At 41.6% G+C, this 24,897-nt stretch overlaps 3 protein-coding genes across 6 annotated transcripts in view; all 3 read right to left on the bottom strand.

The window, feature by feature from the left end:
• Positions 1–1,837, bottom strand: part of zbtb7b (zinc finger and BTB domain containing 7B) — a 76,361-nt gene extending 74,524 nt beyond the window's left edge. Inside the window, exon 1 of the mRNA XM_070835591.1 lies at positions 1,823–1,837. The gene's annotated coding sequence lies outside the window, so the exon portion shown is untranslated. The remainder of the gene's footprint in view (positions 1–1,822) is intronic.
• Positions 1,838–2,342: 505 nt separating this feature from the next.
• LOC139204851 (meiotic recombination protein REC8 homolog) lies at positions 2,343–10,198 on the bottom strand. The gene is made up of 15 exons (XM_070834870.1): positions 10,143–10,198; positions 8,030–8,098; positions 7,807–7,949; positions 7,655–7,730; positions 7,438–7,558; positions 7,287–7,353; positions 6,705–6,798; positions 6,017–6,188; positions 5,145–5,343; positions 4,019–4,200; positions 3,869–3,911; positions 3,385–3,469; positions 3,204–3,293; positions 2,984–3,093; positions 2,343–2,513 (listed from the first exon to the last, which is right to left on the bottom strand). Exons 1-15 carry the CDS (start codon positions 10,196–10,198, stop codon positions 2,410–2,412), a joined length of 1,611 nt encoding a protein of 536 aa, XP_070690971.1. The 3' UTR covers positions 2,343–2,409.
• A 528-nt stretch (positions 10,199–10,726) lies between these two features.
• Positions 10,727–24,118, bottom strand: setdb1b (SET domain bifurcated histone lysine methyltransferase 1b). Of its 4 annotated transcripts, none has more exons than XM_070835678.1 (25): positions 24,028–24,118; positions 22,560–22,763; positions 21,806–21,972; positions 21,660–21,703; positions 20,784–20,910; positions 20,528–20,698; positions 20,200–20,401; positions 19,796–19,869; positions 19,441–19,631; positions 17,553–17,682; positions 16,706–16,913; positions 16,290–16,403; positions 15,842–16,145; positions 15,420–15,681; positions 14,859–14,949; positions 14,651–14,767; positions 14,327–14,496; positions 13,935–14,177; positions 13,660–13,830; positions 12,855–12,985; positions 12,635–12,660; positions 12,359–12,477; positions 11,993–12,249; positions 11,797–11,885; positions 10,727–11,077 (listed from the first exon to the last, which is right to left on the bottom strand). In XM_070835678.1, exons 1-25 carry the CDS (start codon positions 24,042–24,044, stop codon positions 10,960–10,962), a joined length of 3,747 nt encoding a protein of 1,248 aa, XP_070691779.1. In that variant the 5' UTR covers positions 24,045–24,118; the 3' UTR covers positions 10,727–10,959. The 4 variants fall into 4 exon arrangements, with proteins under 4 accessions (XP_070691779.1, XP_070691780.1, XP_070691782.1 ...); XM_070835679.1 differs by having other exon boundaries at positions 12,635–12,654; XM_070835681.1 differs by having other exon boundaries at positions 13,953–14,177.
• Positions 24,119–24,897: the final 779 nt, after the last annotated feature.

The following is a 24,897-nucleotide window of genomic DNA, read 5'->3' as shown; positions in this document are numbered from 1 at the left end:
TAATGAGACGAAAAGACAAGAGGAGGGCAGATAGAGAGAGTGAGAAAGAGAGAGCTGAGACAGATGCTAATACACACGTGGACAAAATTGTTGGTACCCCTCTGTTAATGAAAGAAAAACCCACAATGGTCACTGAAATCACTTGAAACTTACAAAAGTAACAATAAATAAAAATTTATTGAAAATTAAACAATCAAAATCAGCCATTACTTTTGAATTGTCGTTCAACAGAATTATTTTAAAAAACAAACTAATGAAACAGGCCTGGACAAAAATGATGGTACCCATAACTTAATATTTTGTTGCACAACCTTTTGAGGCAATCACTGCAATCAAACGATTTCTGTAACTGTCAATGAGACTTCTGCTCCTGTCAACAGGTATTTTGGCCCACTCCTCGTGAGCAAACTGCTCCAGTTGTCTCAGGTTTGAAGGGTGTCTTCTCCAGATGGCATGTTTCAGCTCCTTCCACAGATGTTCAATGGGATTTAGATCTGGGCTCATAGAAGGCCACTTCAGAATAGTCCAATGCTTTTCTCTTGGCCATTCTTGGGTGTTTTTGGCTGTGTGTTTTGGGTCGTTATCCTGTTGGAAGACCCATGACCTGCGACTGAGACCAAGCTTTCTGACACTAGGCAGCACATTTCTCTCCAGAATGCCTTGATAGTCTTGAGATTTCATTGTACCTTGCACAGATTCAAGACACCCTGTGCCAGATGCAGCAAAGCAGCCCCAGAACATAACCGAGCCTCCTCCATGTTTCACAGTAGGGACAGTGTTCTTTTCTTGGTATGCTTCATTTTTGCGTCTATGAACATAGAGTTGATGTGCCTTACCAAAAAGCTCCAGTTTTGTCTCATCTGTCCAAAGGACATTCTCCCAGAAGCTTTGTGGCTTGTCAATATGCATTTTCGTGAATTCCAGTCTCGCTTTTTTATGATTTGCTTTCAACAGTGGTGTCCTCCTTGGTCGTCTCCCATGAAGTCCACTTTGGCTCAAACAACGACAAATGGTGCGATCTGACACTGATGTACCTTGGCCTTGGAGTTCATCTTTAATTTCTTTGGAGGTTGTTCTGGGCTCTTTGGATACCATTTGAACTATCCGTCTCTTCAATTTCTCATCAATTTTCCTCTTGCGGCCACGTCCAGGGAGGTTGGCTACAGTCCCATGGATCTTAAACTTCTGAATAACATGTGCCACTGTTGTCACAGGAACATCAAGCTGCTTGGAGATGGTCTTATAGCCTTTACCTTTAACATGCTTGTCTATAATTTTCTTTCTAATCTCCTGAGACAACTCTCTCCTTCGCTTTCTGTGGTCCATGTTCAGTGTGGTACACACCATGTCACCAAACAGCACAGTGACTATTTGTCACCCTTTAAATAGGCAGACTGACTGGTTATGAGTTTGAAGACACCTGTGATGCCAATTAAAGGACACACCTGAGTTAAACATGTCCCTCTGGTCAAATTATTTTCAATCTTTTATAGAGGTACCATCATTTTTGTCCAGGCCTGTTTCATTAGTTTGTTTTTTTAAATAATTCTGTTGAACCACAATTCAAAAGTAATGGCTGATTTTCAATGGTTAATTTCCAGTAAATTTTTATTTATTGTTACTTTTGTAAGTTTCAAGTGATTTCAGTGACCATTGTGGGTTTTTCTTTCATTAACAGAGGGGTACCAACAATTTTGTCCACGTGTGTAATAAACTTTGGTCGCAGCCCCCTGAGAAAGTCTTCAGGGGAGAATCAAGATGTGGCCAGGGGGAGTGACGGAGAGGAGACGAGGAGGAGGAGATCCAGTTTCACCCAACTTACTTACTCTCCTCCTTGCACCTCCTTAACCCCTGCAATATGTTTTGCCACACATGTCCTGCCCCGCGTACTGCAGATACCTTTCAATTTACAGTGCATGCTCTCTTTACAGAAATAACTGACAGAGCTCTCATAAAGCTTTTATTTTGTAGTTCATGCTCAAAGGGACACATGACTCGAACAGAGAAGCACTTGTGCTTATTCAGTGCAGGATAACATGAAGTAATGTGTTTAAAAAAAATACGTAACAATTAAAACTGTTCAAATATTAATCTGGAATCTCATAAAGTTGATTCAACTTGTTGGTCACAGCAGCAAAAGGGACCAACGATGTCGGTAAAATGTTTTTAAAACTAGTTTTAAAAACTAATCTGAAACATGTCAGCAAGACACACCAATAACAAATCTTATGAAGAGATCAGAAACAAAACATTAAACTTCTAGGACGATTTTCTTCATATTACACAGTTTAAATCCAGATTGCTGTTAGTGAACACATGAAATGTCAGAAACGGCAAGAAAATCTTATAAAAGACTGAACAATAACTTTCTTTCGCAGGCTTGTGGGGACGTCAGTGACCAAGGACACGTCACAAAGTCAGGAGCACCTCTTCATAGTTGGGTCCAATTGAGATGAGTATGTCACCATAAGGCTCGTCCTGCTCTGCACACACCTTCCTGGCCGATAAGGATTCTACAGACAAGACACACACATCGAGTCCAAAACACTTAGTGATGAAAATCAGTGAAAGACAACAAGATCAAAGTCAGAAGAATCAGAGAGCGGTTACAGAGAGCATTACAAGTCTACAACCAATCAACAACATTGTTATAAAATCCTTCCCTTCTCATTATAACCTTTTTTAAATAATATACATCCTATACATTTCTTTACATTCAGTAAAAGGGATGTATTGTACAAAATCTGTCCATTAACATGTTGGGAGACAATTCAGTGAGTTAAATTCAGCTCTGTTTGTATGAACCCCCAGGCATACAAATGCCAACAGCGTCTCTCAACACCTGAACTGAAAGTCAGATCTCACAACTAACAGACCACATATTGATTGAAAGAGCTTCCTCTGGTGTTAATGCTGCAATGATAAGCACAATTTCAACATGAGGAATGGATGACTTTGTGATAACTGATAACTGATGCCATACCCAGAAGCCTCTGAAAAATGTTGCTGACAGTTCTGCGGTTGACCTCTGGCGGCAGAAGAGACTGAAAAAGCACAGGTGCCTCTTGATGCTCGGCCAGCTCCGGCAGCAACCTGCACACGAACACATGGACACATGAAGCGAATGCAAGGATCACATCTCCTCAGCCCCTCATCTCTGTGTTCAGCAGAGTCAGTGATAGTGTTGCGTTCAATGTCATTACCCAGGGGACTCTTCTGGAGCTCTTTCCAGAGGCTCGTCCACCACCTCTGGGATGTCCTGCAGTGTAGAAACAGATCTGGAGACAGGAGACCTGCCAACACACACACACACACACACACTTGTGCATATAAGCATGGCTGCACTCACACACTTGACTTCACACATCTTTTCTAGTTACTCACCCTTCTCTCTCAGATGTGTACATAGGGGAGATCTCTCGGGACACCTCCCTCTGATCAGAGCCCTCCAGTGGCAGTGTACCATGTCCTGGACAAACAAACACACACACACACACACACACACACACACACACACACACACACACACACACACACACACACACACACACACACACACACACACACACACACACACACACACACACACACACACACACACACACTTGAGGACATTGCATTCGCTTATATACATTCCCTGAAGGTTTACCCTAACCCTTAACCATAAGTGATACATGCCTAACCCCAACCTATGACCTCAGCCTCACCCAAGGGAAGACACAACCCACTTTAGCTTGTGATGAAGGCAACTGCAGTAGAAACACATTGTGGACAACAAATTCACCCCCAGTTAACATGGTTTTTTTTCCCCCAGTGGTTTGATTTAGGAAATTCAGTACAGTCTGAAATCTTTTTACACAAGGTTTACCTGAAATATCAAACACCTCTGATTCTGCCAAATCTCTGGCGACCTGTATTCAAACACAAAAACAGGTTTTCATCTCCTGACTTCTCTCCCAGCACCAAAGGCTTCAAGCATATAAATAACACAAACACACAAACAACCACGCTTCAACACCTCCTGAGGGCTGAGCTCAAGTCTCTCCTCCTCTCTTTCGGCCACCTCGACCGTCTCGCGCTCTCTTTCCTTCTCAGAGTCGGTGGACTCGGGCCCTCTCTCCCCGACTTGCAGGTCTGAGCCTGAGACGGCTGTGACGGTTGCAGCTCGTCTCCATAGAAACTGCAACTCTTCAGGCAAGACTGCAGGGGAAAAAATAGCTTTGAGGTTTATTTTTGCAAAGGTTACTTGAGTCACGTCCTTTAAATTAGCAGCAGGCGCAGACGAGCATGTGAGGTCTGAGGAAAAAGGTGTTGCACTTTATCTCAACAAATCATTCTAACAATTCCGTGACAATTCTAAGAAATCCGTGAAAATAATATCACTGAGAAGTTTAACAGCCTATATTCATTCACATGTCTTACTAAAGGTTGCTGCTCAGTGTTCATGGCAAACATGGCTGTCATTTTGAGAAACACTAGTATAAAATGAAGTTTGTATTTGCTGAGATTTGTTTGGAGGATTAACTTCACTTGCTGATGTCTACTGCAATAACTGACATAATGGAAGTAATAGTAATTATAAGCTGTATCTAACTATATATATTGCATTGCAGTTTTTTAAAATGTCTTTATTGTTGTGTTTTGATGGGAAATACTGTCATACTCCTGGCATGTAATAGGGGCCAGTCTTCTCAACCCTGGCTTTATTTGTGTACAGTGATTATACAATGTAATCACAATGAATTTCTGTTTATTTTTAGGCATGCTAGTGGCTCAGCAACTATTGAATAGGATGCCATGACATTTGGTTCAGACATTCTTTGTAATGACTCTGCTGATCCCTTAATCTTTCATCTAACACCATCATTAGATCTTCCCAGTACTTTGGTTTCAGACTACGTGTCAAATTCCCATCAGCTTGACTGCTAGCATGCTAAGCAAACACAAGTAAGCCTTGTGCCTTATGAGCATGTTAATGTGCTCGAACATTTAACTCACTGCTGTGTCTCCATACAGCCCCAGTGAGCTGCTAACATGGCTGTAGACAATGTTCATACATGAGGTGCAGCCGGCATGCAAAGTGTGATGCTAAAAGGTGTGTCTGGGGTGCGCTGCTGTATTTGCTTTGCAGGAGTGTCACTGACAGGTGCAGGGGTTCTTAAGGAGCTCAGCAGCAGGGAGCATCCTGTGAGAAGGAGGCTGAGGGAGAACTGGACGTCTGGTTTCAGCCAGGGGGTTGGTGATCTGCTGCTGCAGCTCCTCCTGGGAGAGCTGCGTCTCCGGGTCAAAGAAGATCAGCTGCCTCCTCCTCCCTGTCCTCATCTCTGCGGGAGGCACATCCTCCTGGGCATGGGAGAGGTGTGGGAGGTGAATTTAAAGTGAACTTTCCTCCAGCTGAATGCTTAAATGAAGCACTCTTAATTAAGGGTTTATAAGTTTGCCTTTAGACATTATGAGACATTTGCTTTGTCTAGCTCTTTGAAAACCCCTCCAATAGACCTTTTAACCACTGGGCCACAATCCATTAAATAACAGCATATGAACAATTACAAGTGTGGGATTGATGGCCTTTTGTAAACAACCTTTATTAATTTGTTGTTAACATTTATAACTGCAGACTTAACTCATGACCTTTCACTAATGTAAGTTTGATTTAAAAGACATCGGTGCTCTTGCAGGTAAATTTGAATGCATGGACCTGTAGATAGTATTGGTATACTTGGTATACTGCTGTATCGAATGCTTTAAGATTAATATATTCTCTCACTGTCGTGATTTCCTGATGTTTTTTATATGTTTGTTTTTTTTCAGTTCGTATATTCAAGAGCCAATTTGGAGAAGTGAACAAAGGGTATTTTTCACAACCTGGCAACCAATTAGTTGCTCTTGTTAATTACTTTTAACTGATCAATAAAGCACTCATAGATAATTTAAATTTTAGCTACATCCTGTCCAGCCAGACACAGTAAAGTGGTACCATAATCTGTCTCTTGAAGAAAAACCACTAATCTGGCACCTCTAAGTCTGGAGGTGCTGGTCGCTCAGGTGCTGATGGTGGTGAGGGGAGGGGGGGCAGTGAGACGGGGGTGAGCTGGTCAGCAGGGAGTCTAGGCTCCTCCACGGACTGGCTGGGCTCTTCCTGAGGCAACAATACAGCGTCTTCACTGGAGAGAGTGGTAGGCTGTAATCTGACACAGCAAAAACACGGTCAGTGTGTGCTCCTGTGGATCTGTGTGTGCGTGTGTTTGTGCAGATGTTTCCATGTGAATTTACTCAATAGTGGATCCTGTGAGCTCTTTTGTTCTATCTGTCTCCAGAGCTGCCTCTCGTCCGTCCCTTTCCATCTCCCTCGTGCGCTCTCCTGGTGTCACGTCTTCTCTCGGTACCTCCAATTCTCCTGTTGGAGAAGGTTAAAGGAAAGGAGAAAACTATTATCAACTATAGCTCATCTTCCCTCTTCATTTTCTTATTGTCACCTTTGTCTGATAAGAGCAAAGAGCCCCTAGTTTTGTCACACACCCTCAAGAAAGTGATCTGCTTGGGCCATAAGGAAGTCAATAGTATCCTGATGCTGATCGACAAGCTCTTCACCCTCAAACTAGCAGAGAGAAGAAGAAAGAATAGATGGAACAATGGATGCAAGTGGAGACCAGCAGGACGTTTGATACCAAAGTGTGAATATTTTTGCATGAGCTTCTTCTGACAGCTCTACCTCTGTTACAGGCATGGCAACAGGCTCCGTCTCTTTCAGAGTGATGGAGTCTGGAGATGCAGTGATGCCTGGGGAAACAGATGGATGACATTTATGAAAAGCTGGTATTTTAACAGCCATACAAGCCACTGAAACCAGCAGGAGAGGATGCACCTAATCAAGCTATAATTAAAGGGCTCTCTTCCGCGAGACTCGACATCAGACTCGGCCAATTAGGAGGATGTTGTTGAAGGCAGTCTGCTATGCCCTGACCTGCCCTCCAGCGTCTCTCCGCTCTGTGCTGGTATGTAGCTCTGCCTGGATTTGCACAATCTGAGCTCTGTCTATTCCTGTGACCTGTTCTGTGCATAACTGCACATAATCTGTACATTTCCTGTCACATTTATTTTATACATCTTACTGTAAAGCTGCACAGCTGGCCTTTAATAAGGCCTCCCGCATTTTCTTGTACTGGAATCTAGTGATAAAATGCTTTTTTATTTGCTTCTATCCTCTGCAGCTGCAATAACCCAATGCCCTGAAGAGATTAATGTCAGGAAAGCACATCAAAATATCCTACTGCTCTCTCGTGCAGCCGGAGCAGCGGGAGGACTTGTCAGTTCCTGCTCAGGTGAGGTTTCTCTCAGATCCTCGTGACCCATCTGAGAGACACAGAACAGGCACTTAGTGTATCAGTATAAATATCTAGGTGTTACATTTCTTTCTTTGCCTGGCTATTTGGGTACCTGTATCAGTGTGCTGGGACTGGGCATGGCATCCTGCATGTACATCAGTCCAAATAAAGGGTCTGGAGCTCCTTCTGTCTCCTCCAGGAGAGAGAGGGCATCAGGGAAGTCCAGAGATTGTCTGAGAGAAAACAGGAGGCCCAGCAGCGAGAAACAGGAGTCATTTTATGTTTGTGAGCACAGACAAATGTGTGAAATGTTGAGCACTTGCTCTCACCTGCCATGGTCATCCATATCAATTTTCTGGGACGTCTTCTGTTTCACCAGCTGGCCCACGACGGATTGAAGCTCCTCTGGAAGGACACAAAGTCAAGAACCAGCACACTTGTCTCAGCGTCTCTTTCCTCCAGTCTGTCAGTCATTTCTTACCCAGGAGAATCACACACTGTCGGTGGTAGACAACGACGACGCCATACTGGAGCTGAGAGGAAAGGTAGAGGGAGAAGCGAGGCTGTGGCAGATCAGGCCGAGGTGGCGGCACCCGCTCCAGGACATAGTTCATGATGTCATCACTGTTTGGACATTAACTTTATTAAAATGGATCAAATCATGTCAATTATAAATATGTGACATAGACTAAAATGCTTCTTACCAGGTGCTTTTGACGTTGACTTTGAGGAAATCCCGTCGAGGGATTCTGATGGCTTTTGTAGCAACCAGCCTGTGATTGACACATGATGTGATCTTTGATCTTTTACTGATTATTTCTTGTTTTACTCATCAGACAAAAGTAAAATTTTAGTAATCTACAACCAGTAAGAACTTTAGAACTGTAGCAATCAGCTAAACCCCCAACTACACACACACAAACACATATACACACTCAGATTTTCACAGTGGAAGCAACAAGTTTGCCAGATCGGCCCTGTTTCTCTGAGTTTCTGCCTGTGAATTTAGCAGTTTAGTTCTCACATGCCTTCAGTGCTAAAGACAACTAGACACTGTATTGTTCAGAAATTAAAAATTCCAGGAGAAAAATGATGTGTGGGTGATTTTCTCCCGGCAGCATAACAAGATTATGACAAAACATTGTTATCAATAAAGAAGCACTGAGGAGGTAGCTAAAGAAGCCCACCTTTCCAAAACACCACCCTTTCTGAGAAGTGCTTCAACAAAGCTGTAGCTCCCTAACATCTTCCAACATACGCCTTTGTCATTGTATTCATATTGCCGAACACTGACTATATGGTAATGCATCAGTGTTCTCTCTAAAATGTTTTTTTAATGCAAAAATCCTGCCTCATTGTAGGACTATAGAAACTATTCATTTGTGTTTAAATCCTTAACTGTGAACTAAAGTGTTGAAAAAAACATCTTGAAGGCTAAAATGTCAGTACAATTTTTTTTAAATTCTTTTGATAAACTTTGATTTTGATGATTTTTTTTTCAATATATTATGCAATGTTAAATGTTGTATTTATTGTATTTTATTTAAAATTTCTTATTTAATATATGTAGATTATGAACTTTGATTAGTCTGATCTGACACCTGTTCTGTGCTTAGTTACGGCCAAGTCAATAAAGCAAATTTGAATTGGAAAAATTGTGAGAAAAAGCACAGAATAAATGGTCCTTTCACAGTCGTATTTTTTTCTCTTTTTGTCATAATGTGAGCTGTGACCTTTGACCTCATCTTCAAAGTTTTGTAACGGAGACTTCAAAGGCTTGGACTTGTTGTTGTGGCTACTGTGTATTTGTTGTCAGATATTTGATGCACCTGCACTCCGGGTTTGTTTCTTCATTCGTGTCCAACTGTGTACGCTCTGATAGTGTGTAGGACGTGTGGTGGAGAATCTGAAGTCAAGGTTTTAAATGCAGGAAAATATAAAAAGGTATTTTTTAAAAATGTGTGTCAGGTGTACGTGCTGGATAAAAGTCAAAAATCTCCAAAGTAAAGTGTATATCCTAAAACCACCTTAACAGACCCACAGAAACATTACGCACACAGTCAGCATTCACATTAACTACTGAGGTGTTTTTACCTCTTCATCGGTAAGCAGCTTAAATGTCCTGTCCCCTGAGATTAAAGGAAGGTTGGTGCGTAAAATTCTGCTTTTTTGATTTTGTATTTAAGTCGTTTGTGCATATTAAGAGATGGTGGTGATGATTTTTGATGGTTGTAATGAATCTTCCAAAAACTGAGTCTCTGAATGGAGGTTTACAAAAGACCCTCATGATCAATGACAAACATTTGATATATTTCCCATTGATAATGCACTGGTGGTAGAAGTATTTTAGTTTTATACTTCTACTCCACTACATTTCAGAGGGAAATATTGTATCCTACTTTTAACTCACTACATTTATCTGACAGATGTATTTACTGCTTACTTTACAGATGGAAAAACCAATAATTCACATATTAAATACAAGGCATTGTTATACAGTTAATTAAACCATCCAACAGTATATAAAATGAGTAAATCTAGCTCTGCTACAGCTGGACACAATAATTACATTAAAATGCTGCTTCCATGTTGTATAGTGAGTACTTTTACTTTGATTATTTAAGTAAAATTTGTAATGTAGGAACTTTACTTGTAACAGGGTATTTTAAAAATGTGCTACGGCTACTTTTACTTAAGCAAAATGCCCGAATACTTCTTCCACCACCACTGTTAACACACCAGTGACAAAAACATGAACTGTAGCTGTAACTATAATGTTAGATCTATTTAAAATAGTCACAGAAGATTTATACTCACCAGATTGTAGAAAAACATCCCGTATGACGCTTTAAAACTGTTGGGTAGTAAAACATGTCGGCAAATCTGTCAGAGAGTCACTAAAATGGCTGGTAGAAGCTGAGAGTGGTTTTTGTCCACTGTGTGATAGCAGACAAACGTTTGTCAGTTTATCTATTTTTGTTTAAGACAAGCTGATTGGTCAGCCTCACTCTGAGCATCTGAAAATAAAATGTGGTCTTGGTCTCATTAGTTACATGAAGATATGCTACAATCTGGGGCTACAATTCATTTAAAAAAAAAAAATAGAATTAAAAAAAAATAGAAAATTGGTTTATATAATTTTCATGAGCAAATAATGATTTTACATGCTTAAAAAATATATTTTTTTAGATGTTTTACTTATAACATCTGAATTAGGTTACAAAATGTGCAGCATTAAACATTTTATCGATACTGTGATGAAAATAAACTGATGAACTTTTCTTCTTTTGAGTTTAGTTTTTAGTCCCAGTCCTTCCCACTAAAAGTAAACTGGTTAACCTTGAAACTGTAGCTTTTACCTTTTTTGATGGCTTGTTTCACAAAAGAGCAGATGCAGCAGCTGTAGTTGATTACAGAAACCTGCTTTTTATTCAGATTAAAAGACACACGATGGATAAAATGACAAATCAAGAAAAACGTTCTTAAAAAATAAAGGCAACAAAACAGCTGCGATAAAAATCATATTCAATAAAAAAAGAAAAACATAACAGAACACAAAGTTACAGTGTTGAAAGGGCTCCTCTAAGTTTCCTACAGATACAGCAGAGCGAGTGAAGTCCACGATGGCAGCGGATCACAGTAGTCTTCCTCTGCACTCAGTGGATCCGCAGCAGCAGAGCAGCACCTTCCCCTCCACACTGCCCACCTCGTAGTTGTAGTCCCAGGTCAGCTCTGTGCCGGCCCGGATCCGCCTGTACGAGGACACACGCAGGACAAGAGCTTATAAATGTGCTGACATCAAGCCAATATAGTGCACTGATTACTACATTAATAGTTTGTCTTTTCCTGGAGAGACTAATGACTGGAGTATAAAAAAACAAAAAAAAGCAGTTCCCCTCACTGGCCACTGTGATCACTGTTGTCAGCAGTGCAGTCAGAGAGGACGAATCTTTAATCAGCAAAGCATAAATTATGGCATACTTTCTATCTCTATCAGCAAACTGTTCTGATCTAGGGATTAATAAATTGTTACTCAGTATAATACAAACACCTTTTTTTTTTTTTTTTTTTACACAATTGAGCAGTAGAGAATAAACCATTTCTAATCCAATAATGATTCTGAGGAGGTACAGGAGTGCTGTGAAGTGAGTGAAGTTCTGAAAATCTGAGAGAAGCTGCAGATTCAGGTGATAATTCTCAATAAGTTCATCACTACGAGTGAACCTTTCCACATTCATTTGATACACTGTTATTATAAAAAGACCAATATTAGCCACTTTATCTGTCCTCTCGAGATTGTATTTCATTGTCTCACTGATATCTGAACTACATGGCCCCACCATCCCAACTCTTTGAATTTTCTCCAGAATGAACACCCCATGCAGACTAGTATCATTTTGCTGAAGGATCTGAGATTTACGAAAACTCATTACAGGATCTGTGACAAACTTAAATTTGTTTAAAAACTCACTTGCTGGCGAAGAACGCCACCCAGGGAAACCGCAAGTCATGTGTGTCCACAAACACATTCTGGACGAAAAGGTTAGGACTACAGCTGTGCTGTAATATGGAGAGAAGAACAGATGACAAAATAAAAGATAAATACATGGGGACAGAATTAAAGTGACACCAAACGGTTAGACACTGAGAACCAGTAGATAACTTACATTGAGGTAACGCCCAAGGTTTCCTTCCAGCTTGGCATCAATGATGTAGCAGGACTCCTCGCCATCAAAGAACAGTCTGGTGTTTTTGTGTGCGTTGTCCCCGCCTCCTCCAGTCTGTCCCTGCTGTCCTGTTTTTCCTCCCTGACCTCCCGGCCCTCCCCCGCCACCGGGTGCACCTGATTTTACCATTAACCCGTGGCTGGTTTTCAGGGCGATGCCACGAGTAGATTTCACTGCTACCTGCTTCTTAGTCACACCTGAGCCGCAACAGGAGCGGGTAAGAAAGAAAAGTGAAAACAGTATGAACCGTGTGATCATTATCGGTGTGGTGTAAAATCACACACTTCTCCCCTCTCTGCTCCTCACCCGGGGTGACTTTCTCTCTCTCTTTGTTGTCGTCAGATCCAGAGCTAATGGTCTGAACGTCATCACTGTCAGAGAGAGTCATCACATCCTGCTTCTTCCCCATTTCTGACTTCACTTGACTGAGAAAAAAAACACAAAATTAATCTTAACAGCAACCTAACTTAAGGTGATATTATTGATCACGAGTTGCAAAATTATTCTTAAATAAAATAAGTTTAATTTTAGGAGAAATGGCATATCCATGTGAGCATGTTTTGTCCAACAGTTCACACACACCTCTTACTGTCTCCAGATTCCTGTGACTGAAAACAGAAAAAGAAGGGTTATCGATCATTATGCAAAACAAACCATAACACAAATCTCCTAAAATAAAAGTCAACTTTTACTATCTACTACTACTTCAATTTCTGTGTGAGGTACTGCAGTGATATTAAAAAGGCTGCACAGAGCTCAGCTCCATGAAACATTACTCTTACTTGGTCACGTCTCTACTCACCTTCTTCAGCCCCTGGCTGGTGAGCCAGGAGGCCACTTTGCTTTTCCCCGTCTCCTCTGGCATGGATGGAGGCTTCTCATCATCGGTTCCTTTGGCTGATGCACTCAATCCATCTTTACTATCTTGACTCCCTGGAGCAGGAGAGAGAGAGGTCACAGAAATCTATCAAAGCCCCCTCACAAAATGAGGAGAAACACTGTATTACTAATCATTCCCTATAATAAGAGGTGTGTTGAGAAAGTGCACTGTCAAGATGTCCTTTAATTCACCCTCAAAGACACAAAAACACACATCCAGTGTGGGTGAAAATGTTTTAGGTTAAGGACAATTCTTTCCATTTTCAATTCATCTCTAAATAATTGGATCATTTTTTTGGATAATCTACAAAATGTCATACACTAGTTCCCAAAGTTAAACAAAGCTTTTTATGGCACATTTTGTCTATACATATCTTTCATTTCAAATGATATGAAATTGAAAATGCAAAACAAATAATTTAACAACCAACAAAGGCCTTTTGATTTTAAAAGATTCAAATGTTTCATTCAGCAAAACTGTCACCATTCATTGTCTGTTGGAGGAGATATTTTCATTATGTTATGCCAACTATGCGTAAGATTATGAAATGCAGATGATAGGAAGCCTTTCGAAAGCTGTTGTGGGTTATGTGTTGGAATATTTCTTAACTTTTCAGACTCAATGAGAGTGGTATTAATGATTTACTGTAACGATCGAATAAGCATATTTTCTAAAATGCCAAACTATTCCTTCAAATAAAAACTGTAAAGAGATGCCAGCAGCTCACCTTCCTTGTTGCCCTTCACCTGACCACGTGTGGTGTAACTCCTCCACACAGAGCTGGAGCTGTAGTAGTTGTCCTTCACAAATGTGTCGTCCGAACTGTCGCTTTCATCTTCGCTCTTTGAATCCTTGTCATCATCGTCATTGCTGTCCCCTGATGAGCTTGGGCTTTGGGCTGTGACGATATGATAGAAATGTGAAAAGTCATCAGCTGAGGTCAAGAGGATGCACACCGTCAGCAATCTAACCAGGTCTATTAGAAAATCCTTTATCCCTCACCTCTGGATAAGGACTCACCCTTTTTGGGCGGTCGCCCGACAGGGTTAGCTGATACTAACGCAGATGGTTGGATTTTTATCCTCGACATGTCCACTCCGCTCCCCTCGCTGTCCGAACAGTGAGCCTCGCTCTCATACCCCTCCTTGAAGTTCTCCACACTCTCTATATGGTCCAGATTAGCGAAATATTCGTCGCCCATCTCTAGACCTTCTCTGTCGGCAAAGTCATCTGTCAAGATTTTACCTGGTCAAGTGGAAGAAAAAGGGAGAAAGGAAAGAGTCATTTTGCATTCGAGTCATCTGCTGTAATAAAAAGACTGAAAATCTGCAAGAGTGCCCATTTTCCAACCACCTCTGACCTTGCAAATTCATTCTTATTATCACTTTCCTTACCCGCATAGATGCAGACAAAAGAGCCCTTGGCAATGTCATCCAAACAGCGGATGCCCCAGCCTTTGTTCTGGGTTTTGAAGAGCTGCAGACGCACCTGCAGGCCGTGCTGCACCAACCTGTTGGTGCACATCTGAGAGCAGCATTTGCACCGCTTATTACACTCGTATATCCTGAGAGAGAGAGAGAGAGAGAGAGAGAGAGAGAGAGCAGGATACATCATGGCCTCTGAGACAACACAAGCAAATAAGCTGTTATATTCAACAGTAATTATCTCCTTATGAGGTTATGAGGGGTGAGAGGGACTTAGTCTTTGCAATGTCTGACCCTGTGGGGAGGCACTCTTCTAATCGTTTGTGCAAAAATCCAGCATTTGGGTTGATCTGGCCCCCCGGTGTGCAACCTGTAGCCTGAAGGGTCAACTGGTGGCAAGAGCACTTAGACCTGTAATTGAGACACAAAGACTTGTATTCAGAATATTAATAGTGGGAGAAATATGAAAAATTGTGGGTCATGGATGAGCAACTTCACTAACTTGTCTCGACAGCCGTCAGTGCAATCACACCCAACCAAAAACTCTGGACTGGTGTTGATGTATACTCCATCTTCAGGAATACGCTCTTTACCTAAGAGAGGAGAGGAAGATATATTAATCTCTCTATAATAACTCATCCCACAGGCATTACTCATACAGAATAGGAGCAGCAATCATTTTTTAAATCTATTTTCATTTTTATATTTTATCATGATAGACAGCTAAAAGAAATACTACCAAAATCAACGCAGCAGAACCAAAGACATTGTCGTTTTTATACCATGCATTTCTTCTTTGTCAAAACCTGCATGTGTTATGCTAGTATCGATAATGTAGCCTCAAGCCGTCAAGTAGAAATGAGGAGCAGACTTATGAGGTCTATTAAAGCTCACTTCTTTCTAACTCCAGAATGTATTAAAACTTGTCGTCTTCAGACCTAACTAATGTTGACATCACTTGAGGCAATTTATCAGACTTCACGCAGTCCCCTCTGGTGTAGTCTGATCCCAGCACATGTCCAAATGAATCTCTCCTTTGTTACCATCTCAACATAATTCTTACTGTAAGCTACTTTAGGAGGCGGGGTGGAATCGATCTCATTGACGCAGGAGAGTGGGATGTCCTCCTTTCCACCCGTGATGTCGGGAATGTAATAGAATGGCCTTTGGGGCTGGAAAGGTCGGTCCACAAGCACGTAGGGGTCTAGACAGAACATCTCTAAGAATATAAAGTCACAGTGTGTCTGGAAGAGGTAGTGCTGGATCTCTGCCATGTTACGCAGGCAAAGCCCACACGGAGCCTTGTAGATCACGTGGAAGGACATCTGAGGGGGGGACATGAGGAGGACAAGAGTTGTACAATTAAGTTTAACAGCAAGGAGGGGAAGTAAAAGCAAACATGTATATTTTAAGGTTGGCAAGAAACCCTAGATTCATCTATTCACTAATTTCATTCCTCTACTCTTCCTTTAAACCTTCCTTTACCTTGCGGTTGAATTTGCGTCGTCCTGTCATGCGTCTGAAATCGTACAGTAAAGGTGTAAGGAGGGGGTTCTTTCCTCGGTGCATGTCTGCTTTTGCAGGTCGGACGCGATTTAGACAGGCGGGCTGACAAGTGTGTGCCATGTAGAAGATGCGGTCCGTCGGGGCACGATATGCGGGCTGATGTGGTATGGTGGCCATCGTATGGGCCATAGGAGGGGGGGCGGGAGCCAGAGGGGGCTGCTGTCTCTGATACGACTGCGTGAAAGTAGGCGTAACAATATTTTGGCCAGTCAACATTCTGCCACTATGGATTGACAAAAAGAAAGAAGAAAAAGACGAGTTACAGGTAAAAACATTGAAATCACAACAGCGCTCTTCTAATTTTCTCTGTTGCAAGGACTTACAATAAGATAAGCACTTATTAGACTAAACAATAAGGTGGACTCACCCAGAGAGGATGCTGGGACTGGAGGAAAGAGACTGCATGACTTTGGAGGCATGAGTGCCGCCCACCCCGGGGACAAACGGAGAAGTACTCTTCTTTGCCATCTGATGCTTATTGCTTGAGGACAGCGAGGAGAGAAATATCAGTCAATATCAAAGTCTCCAGTTCCTCTCAAAACATCCACTAATCAATATTTGTTCAGTAACAAAGCATCACACTAATTTGTGTAATATGAATGTTGTTAATGGTTTGAAGCGATAACTGGGTCATAAGAATATACTGATCTTACTTTGAAAAGACTATCATCAAGTAATTTAGCTCAAAAGGTAAATTCTTCCTCTGCTTCAGCTTTTTTTTTGCGAGGTGAACAAAATGCCTTTAGTAGCGTTAGTGCTAGATGTTCAGGAAGCATCACTCACTCAACACGTGGAGGCTGTGGGGGCTGTGGGGGCTGCAGAGGTTGAGGGCTTTGCTGGATTTGTTGGGGCTGTGGGGGCTGAGGACGCTGTTGGTGTGGGGGTGCCTGTGATGGCTGGCTGGGTGACGACTGTGGTGTTTTGATGGGTGAGGCTCCAACATGCCCATCACTGGTGTACTGAACTACTGGGCCTTTACTCCTTAATGCCCCTGGAGATTGAAATGGACAGTGAGACATGAGGTGATAATGAAATGACTAAAAGCACACGTGAATGACTGTGCTAAAACATGGTGTTAACATAAGGCAGATTAAAAGTGTATTTTTAAAATATTTTCTCTTCTTATAACACCAAATCACAGTGGTTGAAATGGGGATTATTGAAACAACAATTCAGTGCAGATCGGTCCAAAAGTTAATACAGACATCTAGAATATGATCTAAACTTGGTACATGTACAGTACTGTGCAGTAGTTTTAGGCAGGTGTGATAGAAATGATGTAAAGTAAGAATGCTTTCAAAAATATAAAATTTAATTTCCATCAATTTCCTAAATGCAAAGTGAGCGAACGGAAGGAAAACCTAAATCAAATCACTATTTTGTGTGACCACCCTTTGCCTTCAAAACAGCATCAATTCTTCTCAGTACACTTGCACAGTTTTTGAAGGAACTCAGCAAGTAGGTTGTTCTAAACATCTTGGAGAATTAACCACAGATCTTCTGTGGATCCTGCCTAAGACTTTTGCACAGTACTGCATATAAAACGATACTGTAGCTGGCTCCAGTTGCAAGTGAGGGTGATCACTTTTTCTTTTCCCTGTGTACATGCAGGTATGAGTGTGTGCATTACCCATGTTAGGTCGGGTCCTCTGCTGACCAGCCAGCTTCTTCTCCTGGGTGTTGGCGGTGGTCATCTTCAGGTTGAACATTGGCTCCAGCCTAGTGGACCCTCTATAGATCCACTCACTCCTCTTATCATCCTGAGCAACACAAAACACTAGAAGTTTACTCTTTGTCAACTGCTGTGCTGATAAATCATCTATTACAGTGGGGCAAAAAAGTATTTAGTCAGCCACCAATTGTGCAAGTTCTCCCACTTAAAAAGATGACAGAGGCCTGTAATTTTCATCATAGGTACACTTCAACTATGAGAGACAGAATGAGAAAAAAAAAAAAATCCAGAAAATCACATTGTCTGATTTTTAAAGAATTATGGTGGAAAATAAGTATTGGTCAATAACAAAAGTTCATGTCAATACTTTGTTATATACCCTTTGTTGGCAATGACAGAGGCCAAACGTTTTCTGTAAGTCTTCACAAGGTTTTCACACACTGTTGTTGGTATTTTGGCCCATTCCTCCATGCAGATCTCCTCTAGAGCAGTGATGTTTTGGGGCTGTCGCTGGGCAACACGGACTTTCAACTCCCTCCAAAGGGTTGAGGTCTGGAGACTGGCTAGGCCACTCCAGGACCTTGAAATGCTTCTTACGAAGCCACTCCTTCGTTGCCTGGGCGGTGTGTTTGGGATCATTGTCATGCTGAAAGACCCAGCCACATTTCATCTTCAATGCCCTTGCTGATGGAAGGAGGTTTTCACTCAAAATCTCACGATACATGGCCCCATTCATTCTTTCCTTTACACGGATCAGTCATCCTGGTCCCTTTACAGAAAAACAGCCCCAAAGCATGATGTTTCCACCCCCATGCTTCACAGTAGGTATGGTGTTCTTTGGATGCAACTCAGCATTCTTTCTCCTCCAAACACGACAAGTTGAGTTTTTACCAAAAAGTTCTATTTTGGTTTCATCTGACCATATGACATTCTCCCAATCCCCTTCTGGATCATCCAAATGCTCTCTAGCAAACTTCAGACGGGCCTGGACATGTACTGGCTTAAGCAGGGGGACACGTCTGGCACTGCAGGATTTGAGTCCCTGGCGGTGTAGTGTGTTACTGATGGTAGCCTTTGTTACTTTGGTCCCAGCTCTCTGCAGGTCATTCACTAGGTCCCCCCGTGTGGTTCTGGGATTTTTGCTCACCGTTCTTGTGATCATTTTGACCCCACAGGGTGAGATCTTGCATGGAGCCCCAGATCGAGGGAGATTATCAGTGGTCTTGTATGTCTTCCATTTTCTAATAATTGCTCCCACAGTTGATTTCTTCACACCAAGCTGCTTACCTATTGCAGATTCAGTCTTCCCAGCCTGGTGCAGGTCTACAATTTTGTTTCTGGTGTCCTTTGACAGCTCTTTGGTCTTGGCCATAGTGGAGTTTGGAGTGTGACTGTTTGAGGTTGTGGACAGGTGTCTTTTATACTGATAACGAGTTCAAACAGGTGCCATTAATACAGGTAATGAGTGGAGGACAGAGGAGCCTCTTAAAGAAGAAGTTACAGGTCTGTGAGAGCCAGAAATCTTGCTTGTTTGTAGGTGACCAAATACTTATTTTACCGAGGAATTTACCAATTAATTCATTAAAAATCCTACAATGTGATTTCCTGGATTCTTTCCCCCCATTCTGTCTCTCATAGTTGAAGTGTACCTATGATGAAAATTACAGGCCTCTGTCATCTTTTTAAGTGGGAGAACTTGCACAATTGGTGGCTGACTAAATACTTTTTTGCCCCACTGTATATAAACTGATGTGGATACTGGTGACGAACATGAACCCTTCTCTTCTTATTGACAGCTGTCTAACTTGGTGAATGTTTTTTTTCCTCAGCTGTTACTGTGACATACCAAAAAGAGGATCTTGACTAAGCTTCCGTCCACTTCCTCCACTTTGCTCTTCCACCAGGTTCCCTCCCATTCTGTCTTGATGATCTGTCCGACCTTTAGGAGCACCATAGGCCTGCTGGGATAGGAAGTGATATACTCCTCGATGAAGTCTCGACATGATGCATCCTCTATGTCCTCCCAGGTATGCTTCACTGTCAAAACAAGAACAATCTCACTCTTTTATTCATTTAAAAGTCTAATTGATTCTCAAAAACCCAAACAATTTTTCAACCACATAATATGTGCAAATTACTGGGCTTTATATTACAAAATGTATTATAAAAGAGAAGGAGAAAATGGAGAAATGGGCACTTACATGGGCGGCAAACTGGGTAGAGCTCGGGTAGTGTCACGTATGAAGCATAGCCATCATCAAAGAAGATCAAAAACCTAAAACACATACAACAACAGATATTAAGTGAAGCCTTACTGATTGACTTGTTACACACATATTAGCATTTTCAAATGTCTACAGTTTCTCTATTTTGTTTTTTAAGTGTATAATGTCCCACTTACTCCAGTCACAACACTTTAATAACAAAATATAAGAGAACAAAAGTGTTTATGTTGAAAGAAATTAATGACAGCCAATATATCGTTAATATATTTATAATATATATATATATCATTTTTTAAAGATAGGAGACTCTCAGTGGACTCTCTAGCACTCTTACATCAACCAATAACCCTTACTTTTACTCCTTAGCTTTGTCTGCCCACCTCATGCGGTTCTTGTTGTTGGGCATCTCTGCTACTATTCCAGCGTAGAGCCACACCAGGTTGCCATCCTTGTACTTGGCTACTACACGAGCCCCGACATACAGACTCTCCAGGGTGGGGTTATAGTCGAAAGCCACGTGATTTCCAGACAGCAGACTCTTTCCTTTATCAAACTTTACTTTATACTTGAATATACCGTTTCCTGGATATAGACACAGGGTATGTTGTATTAAAGATGGCAGATCCGAAAAATAGCGAGTAAGAATACATACAATAGATAATTATAATAACAGAGGGAACAGAAGAACAAAATGTTCTGGTAACACACCGACAGGACTGATAGCAACGAGGGTGCCTCTGTGCCAGGTTTTAGTGCGTTTCTTTCCCAGGATGTTCATCCCGACTCTGAGCTCATCTTCTGTTATGTTTGGGTTGGGTTGGGTCATGGACTGAGATGGGACCTGGGATACAAACACGGCTGGAACTGAACCCTGAATACCTGAAGGGTAGAAAAGCCACACACATGGTTAGTATCAAGCATATAGCACTCTGACACAGGTGTGGTGCATGTAACGTGTGCTCACCTGACTGGGATGGAGGCTGTGCTGGAGATCGGAGCAGTGGAGCGCCTGGTGAAGGCTTGGTGACCATTTGGACCAAGTTCTGCACCTGCTGGGTGGTTTTCTGTAGAGCTGCGGAAGCCTCTCTTGCCTGGCGAAATACATAATGACAATCATCATTTGCAAATAGTGGGAAGTGACGAGAGGTGATATTCCCTTACAGATGTTTGCTGTTAACCCACAATGAAGTCTGTCTTACAAAGCGTCTATTAATGTAGCTAGGATGCAGCACTAAGTAAAGCCTTCTATGTTTGTACTTTGTAATGTTACAACATAGTAACACTGATGCAAATTTCAGCACTACTTTCACATAATCATATGTTTAACATAGATGCATCTTTCTGTGTAGTTTTCTGTGCATTTTTATCCTTTTATTTTAATTTTGTTTAACCTTTATTATATTTATTATGAACGTATATTTTATTTTACAATGTAAGTATATGCAGTGCATTTCTATGCTCTATAACTTAATTGCTCCATTGTCACGTTTAAAAAGCTACGCTATTTGTTTGTAGTTTTGTACAAGGGATAGTAGATGCAATGTTTACTTCAACTCAACACAAGATGGGTGCCACAGGATAAAAGCAGATGTATTGTTTTTACTGGCCCACAGACTACGTAAATTATCGTAGACAATCTACAGTATTTGTCAGTTGTTGCACATAATTGAAATACATTTCCAATCAATTAGGATTTTAAGTAGCCCACTCCAGTAAGAGTTTTAGATAAACAATAATCTTCTTCACATCAACCTACAATCGGACAGCTCACGACAAACATTTAGCAATGAAGTGTAGATACAGATCAATGTCATATCATGAGGCTTTTTGTTGCTCTCACCACAGGATCTTTGCCAGGAGTGACGGGATTCTTTGGAGGAACCACTGAAACATTGTGAAGAACAGAAGTGAAACAGAGATTTATCAAACAGATGTAGTAGCAACGAATGATAACGGTTCTCTGTTTGAGAAAGTACCACGACTTACAACAGCCAACAGCGATGACATCATCATCTTCGTCATCATCTATCTCGATGACCTCAGAGGACAACAGGCCACTTCCACCGCCCTCATCCTCTGAGCTGCTCTCGTGGTAAACAAGGCCGTTTTTATGGTACGTCGCCTTCACAAGTTTCTCACACTCCACTATGGACCTGAGCAAGAGTGGGGAGATATAAATGGGAGCCTGTCAGACACAAACAAGTACAAAATGTAGAAAATTATGTGTTTCAATCCCTGGCTTCATGTTTCCTTCAACAAAAGTTTATTCCAATCATTTTCATAACGCTATTTACAGAATTTAACTTTGTTGCATCTGTCTCACTTGTTCCCTGTCATCCCTCTACGAGCACTGAGCAATAAATAAATAAAATGCCCCCACAACACGGCCCCGTCACACATCACACCTACAACCATGGATTCTTGTTTACACTTGAGGCTTAAATTTCAATCTGTGAAGCACAGTCTGATTATTTTTCATGTGTTAAAACACATCTTAGCTTTTTATTGTGTGCCTGAACCTGACATCCATAATGTTGGTCAGAAGACTGCTGATCTGTTCGGCCACTTTGTCAAAGCTACCTGCTACATTTTCCTGTTACACAGAATAGTGACAAATAAGATACTTTAAAAAGTTAACACTGAAGAAAAAGAAGATTATGCTTGTAAAAATACTGCATATTGACAAAAACATGCAATTCTGAAAAACCAAAGATTTTGGGAAAAGGTATTGTCTACTTACTGGTTGACATCATTGAGAAGCATCTCCGTCCTCGCCTCCTCTTTTTCTTTCTGCTCCACCCATTCCTTGAGCTCTGTCAGCTTCGCCTTTTTCTTCTGCACAAGCTCGCTCTGCTCCACAGCTTCTTCAATCCACTTCCTCAGCTCATCGAGAGAAACGCCCAACTCTTCCTCCAGACTGGGGTCCCAGCCCTCCACCTCCATTCTGCGGAGAAAACACAGGAACAGGACACATAAACATAATTTTAGATACCTACATATGAACCTTCAAGGTCTAAGTGCACAGCAAAGCAGTAAACACTGCATGACCCCAGCACTACTTTTGACATGATAAGCATGTCACCTACTAGTCAGTGAATCATCTACAAAGTTTGATCAGTTCTGTTGTAAATCAAATATATTTGGGAATTGAGTGTGTGTGGGCCATATAAAAAAAAATCTTTTATTGACGTTTGTCTTCTTGCTAATTCAAAGTTTGCTTTAATTGGACACACACTGAAGTCATTGTTTAAAACACCAGTTTGATCATCTAATATGTGATTTATTATACCATATCCTTATTAATACCATGCTAAATATAACTCCAACCATATCGCTCAGCCCCAGCTGTGACCCTGCAGACAAGGCTAGCCTGACTCATGATAAATGCAAACTGATATCTGTCTGTATAGCTGTATGTCAGTCCCAAACAAACAAACATAACTCTATCCCTCAGCGTAACACCGGTGTAACCAACAGCTAGTGTTACTGCTTCTGCCTTATTTGTGTCATGACACAGTACACCCATTCATCAGAGGCACTGGATCACTGCATTTAAAGCATCAATGCGTGCAGTGCAGTCTTGTGGTATTGGGCTGCAGTTTGCACACTTGATAAAGGTGACATGTGTGTATAAACCACTGCCTCCTCCGTTTCAGTTACACTTTTATATGTTGATGTGGCTTTTGTTTATGTGCAAGCACGCGAAGGCTGATTGTTTCTGTTGCCCCAACTAAAGAAACCACAGTGAAAATATGCAGAGCTGGAAACCTTACTGATGTGACACATTTTCCATTCACCACACTTTGTGAGCCAAATGTAATCTTAAAGCAGCAGCCAGAGTCTGAATTGGAGAGTAGCTTGCTAACTGGTTAGCACAACAAAGGGCACTTTGCAAGCGAGAATCCCGTTCAATTACCTGAATAACTTCCCTTTTTAATCTCGGCTGTCAGAGTAATTTCTAATTTAGCCCACTTGAGCTTCACTGACACTTTAATGAGGCGCATTGAGGGCGAACAGGGGAGCTAAAAGACAACAAACTGAGGCTTGACACAAGCGAGAGCAGGCTAGCCCGTTAGCCTAGCATTAGCATGGAGAATGTGTCATCTGCTGACTGACTGATGCAGGTGTCTGGAAAACAAGCAGCGCAGTGTGGCTCTCAAAGACACGCCCGACCGGACCTCCACTTAGAGACAACACCCAGCACTCACCCCTCGCTGCTTTCCATCCTGTCTGCTCGCAAAAATAAGGTTAGCTAGCTAATGCTACCGGCTAGCTACGATGGGGAGTGCATGCTTTGCATCCCAGGGTATTCGAAGTGGGCGGGTATTCCGCGCCGTTGGGGTTCAGTGAGAGAGGAAAGCTCCGCCCACCGGATTTGTCCATACAAACTGTGGGAGACAGACGTGCACGTGATGCTGTGCACGTTCAGGACACAGGACACACACATCTTATCATGTTAGAATAATACAACCAACATTATTTGTGATGTGCAACATATTTCTCAGCTCTACCATATTCCATGTGGGACTTAAGTGAGGTGACATTAATCAACCAAGTGCTTCTTTTAAGACACTTGTATGTATTCTGATGAACACTTAACTGCATGAACTTAAAATGTGTCAACAAGCTGTTCCCAGTGTTGGATTTACTCCTGAGAGTAAACCACATCTACCACAAGTCACCAAAATACCCTGAGATTCATGATAGGAGCACTAAGTGTAATATGGTAGTTTAACGTAGGCTATTGAAGCCATGTTATAACATTAAAGTAAACACAAAGAAACACTAAAACAGTTCATTTAAAACATAAAAATAGTACTGTTTTTAATTACTATTAATTAATAATCACTAATTTCCACTCACTTTGAGAACTGCTGCCTAACAGGAGGATTCATGGTGCACAGACATAATGCCGCCTGATCCTTTCTTGCAGATTCTGGATCACTCTGCCTCTTCTGAAAGACATGCTACAAGCTAAAGGGGTTTGTTTAATTTGCACAGTAACAAGCAACTTGCATGAAAGTTGCTCCAAAACATTGTGTGAGAGAATTTGGGTAAAAGAGCAGAACATCTGTTTT

The sequence above is a fragment of the Pempheris klunzingeri genome, chromosome 8, assembly GCF_042242105.1.
Source record: "Pempheris klunzingeri isolate RE-2024b chromosome 8, fPemKlu1.hap1, whole genome shotgun sequence".
Lineage (NCBI taxonomy): Eukaryota > Metazoa > Chordata > Actinopteri > Acropomatiformes > Pempheridae > Pempheris > Pempheris klunzingeri.
This window is presented reverse-complemented; position numbering and strand designations above follow the sequence as displayed.

Bases quoted from the DNA above. Each gene is read 5' to 3' on its own strand.
- LOC139204851 (XM_070834870.1), bottom strand. From the start codon at position 10,198: ATGTTTTACTACCCAACAGTTTTAAAGCGTCATACGGGATGTTTTTCT. The intron at 7,950-8,029 runs GTAAGAAGCATT...ATGTCCAAACAG, and splicing joins GTCAACGTCAAAAGCACCTG to TGATGACATCATGAACTATG. The intron at 3,094-3,203 runs GTAATGACATTG...GTTCGTGTGCAG, and splicing joins GCTCCAGAAGAGTCCCCTGG to GTTGCTGCCGGAGCTGGCCG.
- setdb1b (XM_070835678.1), bottom strand. The intron at 20,699-20,783 runs GTGAGCACACGT...TCTACCCTTCAG, and splicing joins ACAGCCTCCATCCCAGTCAG to GTATTCAGGGTTCAGTTCCA. The intron at 12,250-12,358 runs GTGAGGAGCAGA...GTTGCGGCTCAG, and splicing joins GAGAGAGAAAGTCACCCCGG to GTGTGACTAAGAAGCAGGTA.